Source organism: Chiroxiphia lanceolata, chromosome 2 (assembly GCF_009829145.1).
Source record: "Chiroxiphia lanceolata isolate bChiLan1 chromosome 2, bChiLan1.pri, whole genome shotgun sequence".
Lineage (NCBI taxonomy): Eukaryota > Metazoa > Chordata > Aves > Passeriformes > Pipridae > Chiroxiphia > Chiroxiphia lanceolata.
Window position 1 is genome coordinate 68,784,183 of NC_045638.1, and position 15,173 is coordinate 68,799,355.

The following is a 15,173-nucleotide window of genomic DNA, read 5'->3' on the forward strand; positions in this document are numbered from 1 at the left end:
CTCCAGATAGGCATCTGGTGGTGCTGGTTGGCAGCAGGATCACTACAAGTCAGCCGTATGCCCTGAGAATCAGGAGAGCAAACTGCATCCTGAGATTTGTCAAATACCAGCCAGTCAGAAGTGGTGATTATCACAATGTATTTAACAATGGTGCAGCTTCACCTTGAGCACTGTGTGCAGTTCTAGGCCCCACAATTTAAGAAGGATGTGAAGGTACTCAAATGTGTCCAGAAGTGTACAATAAAGCTGGTAAAAGGGCTGGAAGGCATGTCCTATAGGGAGCAGCTAAGGACTTTGGGCTTGTCTAGTTTGGAGAAAAGGAGGGGCTGAGGAGCGACCTGATTTCTCTCTACAGCTTCCTGAGGAGGGGATATGGAGAGGGAGGTGCTGAACTCTTCTCTCTGGTATCCAGTGACAAAACACGTTGGAATGGTTCAGAGGTGCACCATGGAAGATTTAGGCTGGACATTGGGAAGCATTTCTTTACTGAGGTTTATCAAGCATTGGAACAGACTGCCTGGAGAAGTGGTTGAGTCACCATCCCTGGAGGTATTTAAAAGATGTGTAGATGTGGCACTGAGGGACATGGTTTAGTGGTGGACTTGGCAGTGCTGGGTCACCAGTTGGATTTGATAATCTTAAAGGTCTTTTCCAACCTAAACAACTTAATGATTCTATAAGTAGGAAGCATTTCTTTACCAAGAGGGTGATCAAAGTCTATGTGGTGAGTTGACCCTGGCTGGATACCAGGTGCTCACCAAAGCTGCTCTATCGCTCTCCTCCTCAGCTAAACATGCTGAACTTTCAGTCAGCCCTGAATTGGTCAGGCAGTTGGATTAGATGATTGTTGTAGGACCCTTCCAACTATTCTATTCTATTCTATTCTATTCTATTCTATTCTATTCTATTCTATTCTATTCTATTCTATTCTATTCTATTCTATTCTATTCTATTCTATGTAACAACTTAAAAGGATAAACAATTCAATCTGTTTCTAATAGAATTTATTTTTAGTGGAGGTCATGGCTCTGATTTGGCTTTCCGTATCTCTTGTGTTTGCCTTCTGCAAATAGTGAGGTCAAATTGTGTGAGTGTTACAGGAAGCCTATTTCTAACCTTACTTACATGAGTACTTACATCAGTATTATTTTTATACATGGAAGCAATATTGTACGAAGTGGACACTTGCTCTCAAGAATCATTTTAAAATCACATAAAACTAAAAATACTCAACGATTTTAAAAAAATGCAGTTTTATATTAGACATTGCATTAAAAAAAACCAGCAACAGAAAGAAAAAGAAGCACTGACTAATGTTTTTAGACAAAAAGTTCTCCTGTGAAATACAAACAATATGTATAGATTTCACTTCTCTTCCATCCAGCAGGCCTAAAAATACTGCCTATTTCTAGGAATTATGTACCTGTAACAGTAGCAAAATAGAGAAATTGCCATCTAGTGCACATATGAACAGATAGTTTTTTCCATGATATCTACATTAAACATCTCAGTATTAGAGAATCTCCTGAATAACTTGTACATAACTGCAAGTTATGCTTTTGTTGTTGTGTTGTTACTGCTAAGTGCATGTACATGTATTTTTTATTCTATGTTTTTAAACTGCTTTCAGTTCATCTTTAAACTACTGTTTGGGATTTTCCTTTCGTTAGCAATATACATAAAATACTCAAGAAAAAGAGTAGATTCTTTACTCAGATCAAAGGCAATATATACATATTCAAAAAGTTTAAAGATGTATCATTTTGTGAAGAGTTTTGTCATAAAACCAAGTTGAAAGAAGTAGGGATAAAGGACAGACAAAGTATTCTGGATAGAGTACCATTGACAAAAAGCTAAGTAAGGTGTATGGAAAAGAGCATGTTGCTAATTAGAAAAATCTGACTCCTTTTGTTTGATACTTGCTGTGTTTTGAGAAGTCTGCACATTCTAGCTGCACAAAATGATCATATACCTGCTTCAGTCTTAAATTAATGTCCATATTAAGATAATACTCAAGGATAACTACATGGGCCAAAAAAAGGAGAATTGCATAGACAAAGACTGTGTTAAGATTTTAAAATCTCAAAGTTGGATATTAAAACTGATAAAACTGTAAAATGAAAGGATATCCTTTAGTTAGCCTTCATTATCTTCTGTGTGCATCTATAGTATGGTGTAGCCTTTAATGCAGGTATTCAACATTATTTTTCCTCCCATCCAGCACAGGATAGCTGATTTGAATTCATCATTCTTAGAGTCAATGAAGGCACAGTCTTTGGGCCATTTTCCCATTGTTGGAGAAATAGATACATAAGAGATAACAGAAAAATTATGCTAAGAGATGTAGACCATCTCCTCTGGTTTAGGCGTTTAAATGTCATCCTCAACAACAGTTTCTCGTCTTTGACATAGAGTTTCAAGTGGTCAGTGAATTAAGCCAAATTTTGGCTTGAACTAAATGTTTATAAATGCAATGAAGTCCATGAGTTCCTTTTTCTGAGCAAATGGTGGTATGAGGTGATGAACTTCCCAATAGCTTCTGAAGTTGCTTATAGAAGTCAAAGGGGTTATTTTGGGGGGTTGGTCATTTGTTGGTTTTGTGTCTGTTTCTCCTTTTTGCACCTCTAGGTTTGAAACAATAATGTTTTACCAAATCCAGTGCTTTGAAGATGAATTCAGTAATTAAATTATTTTATTTTGCTTGAAGGCCCTCACTTTTTGTTTCAGTCTCACCCTGTTCTGGTGCCCCCTGACTCTATGCAGGAGAAGACAAAGGACCCTGAATGTCCTCTCTCCTTGGTGAGAACCCAACCACTGCTCCGGAGAGCCATTTCCCTCATCATCTCATCTGGTACTGGGGGAAAAAGAGCTTTTAATGATAATTCCAAGGCAGTTAGATAACTTTCACCCTTTAGAGGTGCCTGTTTCTCTCCATCATATGTAAAGGCAGCTTCCTTGGCAAGCCCGAAAGCTCTATACAGAACCTACTATGACAGCACTTTCAGGCTTTGTGGATACATACCCATGAGAATAACAGCATAGGAGCAACAGGATAAAAAACACTATCCCACAAGTGCTAGGGCACACTGCCATGGCAGCATGGGGCAAAGAGGGGAACCTGTGAGTGGCAAGCAGGCTGCAGGGTTGCAGGGAAAGACCTTTATCAAAACCAAAGTGCTCAGGGCCACACAGGTTCAAGTCTGTGTTCTGGTTAACTAATATGCATCAGTCTGTAAGGGAATGGGAAACACATGCTCTCTATTATTTCTTGAGCTATACAGTCTACAGTGAGCAAAAAGACTGCATTTACCTTTACACCATTTCTTGGCATATTTCAGAGGAATGTATGCTTTTCCATAGGTGGTGTTCACCTTTCTTCCATCCTTGCTTTTTCTTTTCTTTTTCATAACAGAGCATAAGTTTAATGTACTTCTATTTTCCTGGTAGCCTCCCCTGCTCCTGAGAGCAGATGAATCCTATTTTTTATATAAAAACACAGAATACTTTTTTCTTACAAGAGTACACGCAAGCTTGGAAGATCTGTGGTAAGGGCTGACTTCTCCATTATTATGTTTTCTTCAGTTTTTTATTTACATCTGACAGTGTTTCAAAACAGTACCACAAGACATGAATCTCACTGCAAGAGGATTACTTTCTGGATTTTTTTACAAATTCATTTGAGATACTGTCTACTTCAAAAGGCTTTCAGTCTAAATAGAGAAGAGAAGCAGAGAACAAGGCAAAGAAGAAAAGCAGAGAAAGGTAGTGTGACCTCCTGGGCAGGCAGAGGGCTGAAGTCTGGTTCCAAGTGCAATAGATAATCTTACCTCTATTTAATTTTCTAATGTCTTCTTAAAGCCTGTAAAACACTTTATTGTGTTTTTGTAGACATCAAATAGTATTCAGAAAAGGGCATCATAAAAGAGTTGTTTAATTTCAGTGAGACTGCATATCAGCCTGTTGCTGGTCACTGAAAATTATGAGTGTCGGGTGGCTATTCAGTAGCTGTCAGCTTCTGTCCAGCTGCCAATTAACACTTGGTGGCAGCCTCAGTGTGGGTGAAGAGTTAACAGATTCAGAGAAAGCAGCACTTCTTCGTGATCATTATTTTTAATCAAATCAAGAGCAGCATGAGATGACTGAAGCTACTGTACTCTTGGTCTACTAAATTAAGGAAAGATGCTTCATTCAAGTGAACTCTGGTTTAGTTTCTGAAATTCCCACTGTAATTTGCAGGACCTGCTCTCATCGAAAGCACCTACTTTCTTTTTTTCCAGGTTGAGTACCTTACTTCTTGTCCCCTCTGAGCAATCTCCTGTTCCCTTCAAATTATCACTCAGAATATTTTAGATGCTTGAAATCTTATTTGTGACAGCAATTCAGGTTTGGTGTTTAAAAAAGTTATTTAGAAGTTTAGTTTCATTAGTGGCAAGTGACTATTTCAAGAATAACTGGGTTGATGTATACCTATTCTGGATGACAAAGGGAACATATGCGAAGAATGGATAGAGTAGGTCATATTACAAAGGACAATTTGTTGGGGTATTTTTAAATTGTACCTGTACCTGCATGTCAAACTAAACCCTGATCAAAACTGTAGATGTCCCCTAAAGAAAGAAGTGGTTTAGGAATGGAAATTGAACCTTATTGAAGGCTTCTCTAGATCAGATGCTTGTGCTTTTCTCTGCTAAAAAGTTGAGAAAAAAGAGGTAGAGGTGTTCCTCTGCAATAAGATATGTTTTCATCTATTTTGATAGCTCATCCTTAGGCTGTTAGCCAAGAACAATCCTTCTTCAACCACCTGATTCAAGAAGGTCTTTCGTATCCCAAATGAAGGAACATGATGTATCATATTGTCTTTGGCGAGGTTACCCGTTTTTATTCACGCTGTTGTAGGTATTCAGCTGACAGATTTTGTAATAAATATGCTGAAGCGAAATTTTCCTGAAGCCACAAGTACAAACCCATGGGAGTGATGGAGTCATACTGCAGAACCAAGGATTTCCAGATATTTTTGCTTTGATCATGGCTTCCTTTTAATTTTTTATTTATGGTGTTTGTATTTGATACTTATCATTAAAAAATTAGGTTTTATCATTTTGTACCCTGTTACAAAAATCAGGAGTGGCTAAGAGAAATAGATTTGGTTAGACTGAACAGTTTAGCCCTCTTAAAGGATTAAAAAGTTAAACCCTGAATAAAGAAAAATGCTCAGAGTTGGTAGTCTGTTCGCTTGGACTGATTTGAGAATCCTAGTCTTTCTAAATAGGCAAAACAGTTCAAAATATTTTCATTAATCTTACGTACATGTAGATGCTCTCTCGATTGGGTACTACATGAAATTAGCAGCCAAGATCATAGATATCAGCTGAAATGCAGAGGGAAAAAACCCAAGAGGCACTTACCTACCCACCTTTTGACACTGCAGAAAAAACAAATACTAGTGCATTCCAGGGAATTGCATATTCAAGGCAGTCTCCTTTCTTCTGAGGTATAAGATACATCTGCAATATCTGCGTCTACAGCACTTCTCTGCTTGGTAGTGCAGACGTAGCTAACTTTGGTTTGAGGTAGAAGTGCTATATCATAGTGACATTATAGTGGCTGAACGTATTCGGGGGCTACAGTCCCTGCTGAGCTCTACACTGCTTGGGTTACATTGTGTGGCTACCACAGGTACCAGTGACTAACAGGGACTCAAGTACTGGTGGCTGCTGGGATGGGGAATGTAAACCTGACCTGAAGGTGATCCTTTCTGTTGACATTTCTAATTTGTTGATCTGTTGATCAGTTGAAAGCTCTGTGTGGGTCTGTCAAGACTTGTCTTCAGTGGCAGAGAGATGTTCTTCTTCTATTTGCTTAACTTCTTGACATAAACTCTAGAAAAGATTAAATATAAAAAGGACAGTTTAGCACTGGTTAAAATGAATGCAGTACTGGTATTTGGGGTTTTTTCTCAACCAGTTGCATGGTAGGGTAGAACCTGTAAAACCTTGTCTTTATTGGGGAGTTGTACTGAGGGCATTTGCCTATATGGTACTCTGTACACTGTCTTTTGCTGTGAAGACAAAAATGACACAATGTATACAAGTAGAATACAAAAGAAGAAGGAACGAAAAGGCAAGATATGGTTTATTCCCTAACTACTTTGCAAATACATAATCTTACTGAGACAAAAATGTTTTGGAAAGGACAGTGAAAACCTGCAGATGTAATTGTGGCAGTCAATGATCTCACATCAGCATTTTCTAGCTAACATTTGCTGAATATGACCTACACATGTTGTGACTTCTGTAAATAATTTTTAGGTTAACTTGTCCTATTCATAATTTGTGGCTGGAAAAAAAAAGCCTGCACTCCTCCTTTCCTTTAGTCTCCTTTTTCTTCTTCACAAATACTTTTGTGTTTGGAAAACCAATTTTTTAAAACACAGTCTTCTCTACATGTATTATAGGGTACAATATGCTAGCAAATCAACAGGCTATTTTATAGGAAAGTATTATTTTTATACAGTGCGGTGGTATTTGTGGCTTCTCAGACTTGATGCTTTAATTCAGTTTTTCTTACTTTTTGTTTTTATTACTTAATAAAAAGATGTCCTATCAAAATTTATTTATTGGAATGCCATCAAAGTTCTTTTTATTTGCAGCATTTTCACTAGTTTATAAATATTATCATATGAAAGCCTATTTTGCATTTATGTCAGTAGATCCTGGTATCCAGCTTTAGTGTTCCGTTTTATGCGGTTTTCTACCTTCACGGGTGTGCCAGGTGCTGGAAAAACAAATATAAAGGCAGGTCCTTGCCCTGTTACGCATCTTCAGCAAGAGAGGACAGTAACGAAAGGAGTTCACAGCTAAGTAGTTGCATACATTCTGCTCAGAGCAGCCACAATAATTTTGATACTGTTTTAGCTTTTTAATACATATTTCATCTGTGAAATTTTAAACTGATAAATCTTTTTCATGAGATGATGGGAGGGTACCGTGTGTTAAGCTGAAGTCTCTGGCCCCTACCATTTCATGAATAAAAAGTGACAAGTAACCTTTTGCCTCACTCAATAACATGATTAATCACAACAGCGATTTACCAATTTCATGTGTCTTTATTTACATCAGTGTTCCCTGTGGTAACCTGCTGTGTCAGTCAGTGAGAAATGCAGTGCAGATACTGGACAGGAATGCAGTTTCCAACCAAAATGCATTCCACCTAGAAGTAGCTTTTAGGGCAATTTAGGGTTATTATTAAATATTATGGCTTTTATTCATGTATTTGTTACCAAGAGCGGCAACAAACTGCATGAACGGCATTTGTTGGTCATGAACAGCTTCTATAAGAATGGTGTAATGATTGTGAGTGGTGTTCAGCGAAGGGGTCAGAATCACTCCAGTCTCTTTCTGCTACACAGCACCTAATATCATCTCTATTTGCAAATTCAATACAATGACTCACAAGGACAGGAAGCCATAAACAAGAACGTAAAAAAGGAGGGCCTCTGGAACATACTGGGAAAGCATTAGGAATTACCATCTCATTCCTGTTGTGATGTCAGTCCTAAAGACTACATTAGTACTATCATTAGTAATAGTAAAGTATATCTCCAGGTATGCAGAGCATCCAGAAGACAGACAACATAACACATACAAGAGTTCATTCTGCTAGAACTTAAAGCTTAAGTAAACAAATGGTAGAGACGGTATGTGCAGATGCATACAGAGAGTTGGGAATAGACCCCACATCACCTAAGTCCCTTTTCCCTAATGTAGACTCTGTATGGCTTTCATTCATCACAGTTTATATATGGAGTTCTGTGTTTGGAATAAAATCCACCAAAATTAACAGGTGGGGAGAATTTTGATGATTTTGCCTCATCTCCAACATATCTTAAACCTCTGGGTGTATGGGTTTGGATTCATTTTGTGTAGCTTTGGAAGTCTGCACTGCAGTGGATTCTCCTAGTACATTGTTCATCAGGTCCAGGTTTAGATGGTTGCTTTTGTGCAACTCATGTTACTACAGCAACTTGGTTAAAGTAAGGTCTAGAAAACTACTGCACATGTAGAAGCTAATACAATAGATACCTAAAGACTGGTAAGAGGTATTTATCTCCAGTACTAATTGCCATGTCTAGAGCTTCAAAACGGCTCTCCATAGGGAGTCCTTGTATAGTACACATTTTAGGTGCTTAGCACCTTTATATTTTGGATATGGGTAAGGAGGTGAGTAAACTTCACTTAAATCTCCTGAGGGTCCTGATCCATTAATTGTGCTCTTGATTTCACATGTTAGAAATGGCCAACATAAGCACAACTATCATAATTTTCTTTTTTAAAAGTGCTGGCGAAGAGAGCATTTGAGCTTAGTTTAAACACTCTGGATAATCTGCTGACAAGTAAGTAGTTTTTAGGATTTATGATACTCATAAATCTCATTCCAGTAGATACTCATCAACATGGTATGCATCAATATGAAAATACATGAATAGTTAAATACACCGTTGCACCTATTTGTCTGGTTCCACTTTGTAGCCTTGAGTCTTTGTCTTCAGAACAGAATAATTATCATAATAATTCTAAGAAAAAATACTGTTGAAAGTTATGGGGAAGGGGGTCCATCTATAAGGAACAGTAACTGGTTCCTAGTGCTACAAGGTGTATTGAAGTGTATGTGTTATCTTAAATTTTCTTATTATAATAGCTGAGAGTATCTGCTTGGTTTAAAGAGAAGGCAGAGCAGTGGTCCTGTTACTCAGCAGTCTTGAGGACTAGCTCTGTGTGAATAGCAGTGATTTAATATTAGTTTCTAAATAATACCATATTTCTTTATAAGGAGCCTTTTAAAACTTTAGAAGTTTGAGAATCCACAAAGCTCATTTTTAATGTCCTCATCCTGCTCTTTTTCTAAATGATTTCAATGGTATTGATAATAAATTTGATTTTAGTCATTATTGGCCAGACCTATAGGATGTTTTGCTGAATTCTGTATGAACATACATACATCCATATGCGTGTGTGTTCCCCCAGCACTTAGTACAGCATTTGAATGAGTGCTGATCTATGTAAACCACTGTCCTCTGTGTAAAGAGAATTCAAAGCCTAGATGAGTGGAATCCTTTTCTATAAAAGCAGCCTATTTAAATCCAATTAGTGTATCTTGTTGTTCCTATGGTTATGCAAATAGATTGAACTTTTATCTTAAACAATGCCTTGCACAAAATGATGTTGAGATTGGATCACTCATAGAACCTAAGCACTATTAAGTGATCATTATTTATCATGCAGTATAATGTGTTTTATCGATGTGTGTGGTGTGGTAGGTATACATGCTTCTTCCTTATAATGTGTGGGCCCAGTATTAGCCAGTGAGAACAATGTGTTATGTAAAAAGTAAGAAGAATCTATTAAAAATGCCTACTGTATTATCCAAAGGAATTAGCATTTGCTAGATTGCCAGTCAGCCAAGGTTTTACAAGAGTTATTGTCATTTTGATTTTTGGATGAGTCATTTGGTACATTGCCCCCAAAGGCACCTCATTATGATTCAGTGCACAGCATATAAAATTGCTTAGGCTTTTGGGGCTCCATGGAAAGTGAGTGGGGGTTGTGGTGGCTCAGCGTTGTGAAGCAGCAGCATTATGCTTAATTGACACCTTTGATGTAGCCCTAAGACAGCACCTGCACCTCCCACTGCTGCTCTGAAGACGTCAGCCTTACGCAGAAAAGGCTTCTGCTTATGAATCCTGCATCGCATTCAGCTCACTCTGTGAGCAGCCCCAGCTATCCTTAACTAATCCCATTGCTTCTCAGTTTGGCTACAGCTTGGCTTAGTACAGAGTAGGAATTTTGCTGCTTGCTGTTATCAGGTTAAACACTAGGATTTTGTCCATGTTAGAGCTCATAGAAGGTAAGTCAAATGCCTTATTGATATCCTAATTATGTAAATATTCTCCTAAGATTCAGAATGTGGGATTCTGGTTGTTGATTCTTTTTGTCCTGGTGCTTGCAAATGTGAACTGTGATATAACAGTTACTTGTTTAAGAATATTTACATGTGTATGTGATACACGCTTTGTAGTGTTTCTATCAGTGCTTCAGTGTGAATATTGATAGACGCTCATGTGATTACTTTGTAGTAGAATTCTGTCCTCTGCTGGTATTGTTTTGTTAATTTACTGGATAATGTCATATGCATGCAAAGATGCTTCTAAAAAGATAGGCACTGAGATATATGAAGAAACTTACTTATTTGAGAAAGTGATACTTTCCTGTAGGTCAGACTGGAGGAGTTATATCCAATTTACTTGCCTCTAGAAAGCCCTTCTGGGTTAAGTCTAAGGTAATGTTTGGGTCAGATAGTATTGCAATAATCTCTTTAAATGAATGAGTGAGGAAAAACAAGCAGCTGTTTTGTTCTTGCAAGCAATACTGTATTTTATTTTTAGTGGGTAGCACTTCAAACCATAGCTAAATGGAATGAAAAGGTTTACATATCACAAGTGTCTTTTAAGGTTAACAAAGGACCTCGTTCCCCATCACTTTCAAGTACAGGAACAATGCAATTTAAGAAAACACGATCATGTTCTCTGCCATTGACCAAAGTCTTTTCAGGTTTGTGAATTATTTGCTTTCACTCTGTATAAAAATTGTCTTCATGAGCTGAAACTCTGAGGAAACAGTTCTTTTGTGAATTACCTTATTTAATGGTTAAAACATTAAGCAAAAGTGAATTAATCTGTTCAACAAAGAATGCAAAAAAAATGTTTCTTTTTTTGTTCCTTTAATAATGCCTCGCATTTATTTTTTCGATTTCTCGTCCTTCTAGTAAATGGAACCCCTGGTAGCCAGCTTTCTACTCCCCGCTCTGGGAAGTCTCCAAGCCCATCTCCCACCAGCCCAGGAAGCCTACGGAAACAGAGGGTAAGGAAATAAGGAAACTGATTTCTGAGCATGACTGGAGAGAATCCTACTTAGCCATTATCCAATAGCCTTCTCCCCTCTGATTCTTTGTGTGTGTGTGTAGAGCCATAGGGTGGAAGAGCCTGGCTATACAGTCCTTGATGTGTTTGTAAAACACTACAGTGGAATACAACTGTTCTATGTCTGTCAAAATACTAAGTATGCTGGGAATTGGTTTATCCTTGAGGGGGGAAATAGGGGTTGTCTCTCTCCTTTTTTAAAGACTTTTTGTTTGTTTGTTTTACTTTCTTTTTCCAAACATTTCACAACTGGAAGGAAATGTTCACATTGTCAAAGACATTTTTTTTCCATTGTGTCACTTGCACAACCTTCAAACAGCTTTGATTTTGAAACAAGGTGGAAGAATGCGCTGTGGAATTTAGTTGTTATATCAGAGACTTGTGCAGTGAAGATACTATCAGTACCAAGAAAACGTGAGACCTGTCAGTCACTTTCCTGGATGAGAGTTGGTAGTAGCTGTGGGTTCCCCCTAGTTATCATGTATGGAGGCATCTACAATATTCCTAAGCATCCAGAACTAAGGTAGTACCTATATTACTATTGGAACCTTCTGATAAAATATCACTCGTTCAACCCAAAAGGGTCCATGCGCTGATTTAATTAATTGTATCTGTTCAAAAGCAGTAGGGCAGACGTCTATGTATCTTCTCTTCTGCTATTTTCTAAACTGCAATCAGTTCTCCATGAAAGCTTCCCTAAGGCAGTACTCTATATCTCAGACCTGTTTATAAACACAGTTTGAACACATGCTTTTTCTGCCTTTTCAGTTTTTAAATAAAGACATAATTTGTGTCTCTCAAAACAAGGGGATTACATACAAAATTGGCAGTGCTTGACTTTGGGGACCAGTGTAGACCTGATTCCCCAGATATCCAGGTCAGGAATAGCTGTAGTACAAATGACTCCCTTCTAGCCTGCAAACCCTTCTTCATGTCTGATATATACCAGGGAGCTGAGGAATTGTACCCAAGTCTTACCTGAGGCTGGGATACAGCTCTGGGTTTCTGCTATGACTTGTTTATAGCTATGGAAGCCGACTGTGATCTTGCAGTATAGAGGTAGTCAGTGACTGGCAGCTTGAAACCTCAGGGTAGTGTCATGGTTTTCATCATCTCATACATAGAGAGTAAAGATGCAAGTTCCAGTTGGGTAAGCTGGTACTAAAATCTCCTTAAGTGTAATGTCTTCCACACCTGCTTGTTCTTACTCTCAAGCTTATAATGAATCATAAATAAGTCACTGAAGAAGGAACAAAGAGTCTTCCAAATGAATTATACATTGGTGATGTGAAGGCGTCTGCTTAAATGGATGATACCAGTATACAGTGGATTTACATTTGCTGTAAGGCTGTTGCTTTTCATTGGTAACTTTCCTAAGCTTTCTTTCTCACCACTAATGCTTCTCTCTTCACAGTGAAGAAATGTTTATCTGTTAATGTTTGTGGATGTGTGAGTGGGATCCATGTGGCCAGCACCATTAGACAGGAGGGGTTTCTAGCCACATGGTTTCTGACTTTCAAATGTGAAGAGGAAAACAGATGGGCTTCTTTTTACTTGTAAGTGTAACAGGATCACCTAGTGGCAGTATTTGGATGTAAAAGGCTGTGTAATGGTAACATAATCAGATTGCTAACTGTATAGAAAATAAATATTGAAGCAAACTACAGGAGAGAGAAGACATTGTTAAAGAGTTGAATTCCATTCTCGGATATTCATATTCAGTCCCCATGACCTCAGAAAATAGATTGCAATCATGTAAAATGCTTTGCAATAATATTACTTAGGCTACAAAATCAACTTCTCTGAAGTTCAGTGATGGAAACTTTACACTTGGTCTGAGAATTTATTTCATCTGCTTTCATGTTTAACTTGCAAAGTGAATGAGCTAGAAGTTCAGTGTAAAAATATATGGTTGTGACATTAAAGGTTATAATTTTAATATAAAAACATAATAAAACCCCATAAATAATATAACAATATAATATAACATATAATATAAATAATATAATTATAAAGGTTATAAATTACAATTAGTAAAATAGGCATTAAACAGTGCTTACTAGTCGTAATTTTATTGTTAGCAGTATAAATTATGTTCTGTTTACTTTAAGTACCATATTTTGTGTGTTGCCATTTAAATTTTATTTAAAGGACAGGTTATTTTATGTACCATATTGTCATAAACCAAATCTGAACCCAAAGCATTTTGCTTTGTCTTCATTGGCTTCAGCTACAGGGCTGACAAATCAGCTACAGGAGGAGGTTTATTCCCTAGAAGGTTGTTAAATGCTGGTATCATGTGACAGACATAGAGGAGAGAAGAGGAGATTGATTTAAGTGCCCATCTTGTCCCCAGTGTTGAGAGGTGAGGTATTCCTACCTCAAAAGAAGAGTGTCGGCTGCTAGAGCAGCCTCGACCCCCGTCTGGGGTTGAGGGTGATGACTGGGCTTCTGACTGCTCTGACTTTCTCTCTTTACCTGGAGTTTGAGGGATCTACTGCTTTAGAACTGAAATAATTCATCTCAACTGTGTTTTGGGTTTTCCTTCACGTCTCTCTTTGCAGTTAGAGTAGTGCTTGTTCCCTCATGTCATCAGGTATGTGGGGTGCCACTGGTAGGTACTGGGTCTGGAAGGCGATAGGGAACATCTATTCAAGCATAACCTGGTTCCCCTTGACATAATTAATCAATCAGCTCTTCAGCATCCCCATCCAAGTGGTATGGGGGAGTTTAGGCTTGGGATGTCACAATGCTGAGGAGTCTAGGCAGGCTACCAGTGTTTTTCCTGGAAAGTACAGGTGAGAAGTCATGCTTTTGAATTCAGAGACACAGAGGCAAGATAATTTCACAAACTGAGGGATTTGTCCCTGGGAATAGTAAAGACCTGTGGAGTGCATTAGGCAACTTAAAACAGGGATTAATCAGCTTACTTACTGACATTTTATTACTCACCTTTTTAAAAAAATAAATACTGGCCTTTGATGGAAGGCTTTCCATTGATATAAATAAAGCCAAAAATGCTGCTGTGGTACATACTCATGAAAACAGTACTCTTGTAATCCTACAGGTAAAATTTTCTACCCTCAGAAGTGAGAATATAAAAAGATAAAGTTTATTCTTTCTCTCTTGCATATGTATGTGGATGAGTTGTTTCCAGAAATTCAGAAATCAGGGAAAGATATTTTTTGATAGTCTTGTGTAAAGTTCAGTATATATTTGGGGAAAGTAAGACTTGAAAGATTAATTTCATGGGTGTAATACATGGAGTTGAAAGTGAACTAGGAACAATTTATCAGCTATCTGAGCTAACTATCAACCAGTTTTCAGTTTCTGAGTATTTTAACTAGCAAGCTGTGTGCTATAGTTATGCTTTCTTGTAGTTTAATTATTTCTTTATATGTACTCTTAAATAAGAAATTAAGATTCTTGTTTTAAATTGGTATGTACATCATTATGGTTTTTTACAGAGACTTAAAACATTTGAAATTCAGGTTTTTAGCACTTGAAGTAGAGTTATTGTATTGCACACATACGTATTTCCAACAGAGTGCAGTTAATGAGGCAGACTCAGAAAAGGTGACATGGCAATTACAAAAATAAATATACATAATTCCAACCCCTGCATTTTATTTAACTAGCTTTTGTAACAGTTTCTGAGCTTATTTTCCCACTGTCTTGTAATCAGTTATTATTTCAATTAAGGTGGACATATTTTATACTTTGTACCTGATTTTCTGTTTCTTGTCATTGTTTTAAATATTTTTCTACTTCCTTGGAGTTTACAACCTATAGAATAATAAAAAATTAGATTTAAGACACCTTTTGACTATTCAGACAAATAACTTGAATTCTATGTATATAGGAGTTTTTTTGAGTTATATATGTCAAGAAGTCTGATTCATTCAGCAGTTTTTTTATAAATCTATGCAAAATAATAAATAGATTCTTCTCCTATTTTGCAGAAATAAAGCTCTTTGGCTAACTCTAGGCAAAAAAATTCTTTCAGAAAATAAAACTTTTTAAAAGTTTCAAGTATTTAAAAGAAGATGAAAAAAAAGAGAAAATGACACTGAAATCTTGTGCATGATTTTGCTTTTAAACAACCGTAGAGTTATTAAAGTAAACATAAAAATATTCTCTAAATGTTAAAAGTCAGAAATATCTTCTTTGTCAGTTCTCAATGCATATCTTTTTATAT

At 37.2% G+C, this 15,173-nt stretch overlaps 1 protein-coding gene across 6 annotated transcripts in view; it reads left to right on the forward strand.

The window, feature by feature from the left end:
- The window catches only part of DCLK1 (doublecortin like kinase 1), a 246,895-nt gene that overhangs the window by 166,762 nt on the left and 64,960 nt on the right, over window positions 1-15,173 (forward strand). For 4 of the 6 annotated variants that reach the window (XM_032678139.1, XM_032678135.1, XM_032678136.1 and 1 more), the window contains exon 6: window positions 10,822-10,916. In XM_032678139.1, coding sequence (XP_032534030.1) covers window positions 10,822-10,916 — 95 coding nt within the window. Of the gene's footprint in view, window positions 1-9,704; window positions 9,904-10,821; window positions 10,917-15,173 lie in introns of those variants that run through there. The other 2 variants (XM_032678138.1, XM_032678137.1) reach the window with 2 other exon arrangements.